The 1,141-nt window shown below is 36.5% G+C and overlaps 1 protein-coding gene across 1 annotated transcript; it reads left to right on the top strand.

Annotated features, from left to right (window-relative positions):
• Positions 1–260: 260 nt before the first annotated feature.
• LOC104774185 (protein trichome birefringence-like 20) lies at positions 261–1,141 on the top strand (the record flags this gene model as incomplete). Its single annotated transcript, XM_019242841.1, has 2 exons — positions 261–745; positions 877–1,141. Coding segments are annotated over 2 exons (750 nt in total), but the record flags the coding sequence as incomplete, so codon positions are not given.

Raw genomic sequence — 1,141 nt, 5'->3', positions numbered from 1 at the left:
ATATATAGAGTCTAACTTCTAACCGCACGTTAGCTTAAAAACGCAAATTCGGCAGCTTTGTTATTAAAAATATTAGCGTGTTGTTTTTTATTAATTTGTGATCTAAGATTTTTAAAGTTTCGCATGGTCATCAACACCGGTGCAATATTTTGAACATGAGTAAACGTACAATTACCAAATTTAATAACTCGATGCAAATTATGTTAGTTTATTTACATACTTTCAAATTAAAGTCACCTTAATTAAAATATTAACTTCAGGTGGAAGATCCCGAGGATGACTCACGACAACAAGACTTTAATTTCCAAAGATGGAGATACAAAACCTACAACTTCACGATTGCCACATTTTGGACAACCCATTTGGTTCGCTCCGAAGAAACCGAAACTGGCCCGGCAGGTCCTAATTCATTTTACAATCTCTACCTCGACGAACCTGACCCTTCTTGGGCTTCCCAAATCGTTGAGTTCGATTACATCATCATCTCCTCTGGACAGTGGTTTTTCCGACCACTCTTCCTTTTCGACAAACAAAAACGGATAGGATGCTTGTATTGTTACATTCCCGGCGTTAGAAATGTCGGGGCACATTTTGCGTATAGAAGAGCATTGAGAACAACATTTAAGACCATTCTTGGATTAGAGAATTTTAAAGGAGAAGTGTTTCTAAGGACATTTGCACCTTCACATTTCGAAGATGGAGAATGGGATAAAGGTGGAAATTGCTTGAAAACGCGACCCTATAGGTACATTGTTCATCCAACATTTTTAAAAATTATTTCTTCTACATTGAGAATTAGGAATTTAGTGGTTTACTGTGAGTTTTTCATTCGTCACCTCCTAACAGAAACGTATATTTGGGTTTCTTTGAGTTTAGGAGCAATGAGACAGAGTTAGAAGGTATGAATCTAGAGACACACAACATTCAACTCGATGAATTTCGCATTGCGAAAAGAGACAAAAACATAAACGAAGGATTAAATTTGAGATTACTAGATGTAACACAAGTGATGCTGTTAAGACCAGATGGACATCCGAGCAGATTTGGACATAAACCGGAAGATAAAGTTGTATTATATAATGATTGTGTACATTGGTGTCTACCAGGTCCAATTGATTCATGGAACGATTTTTTACTAGAT

The sequence above is a fragment of the Camelina sativa genome, unplaced genomic scaffold, assembly GCF_000633955.1.
Source record: "Camelina sativa cultivar DH55 unplaced genomic scaffold, Cs unpScaffold01818, whole genome shotgun sequence".
In the NCBI taxonomy this organism is placed as follows: domain Eukaryota; kingdom Viridiplantae; phylum Streptophyta; class Magnoliopsida; order Brassicales; family Brassicaceae; genus Camelina; species Camelina sativa.
The sequence above is the reverse complement of the archived record's forward strand: the minus strand, read 5'-3'. Positions and strand labels throughout refer to the sequence as shown.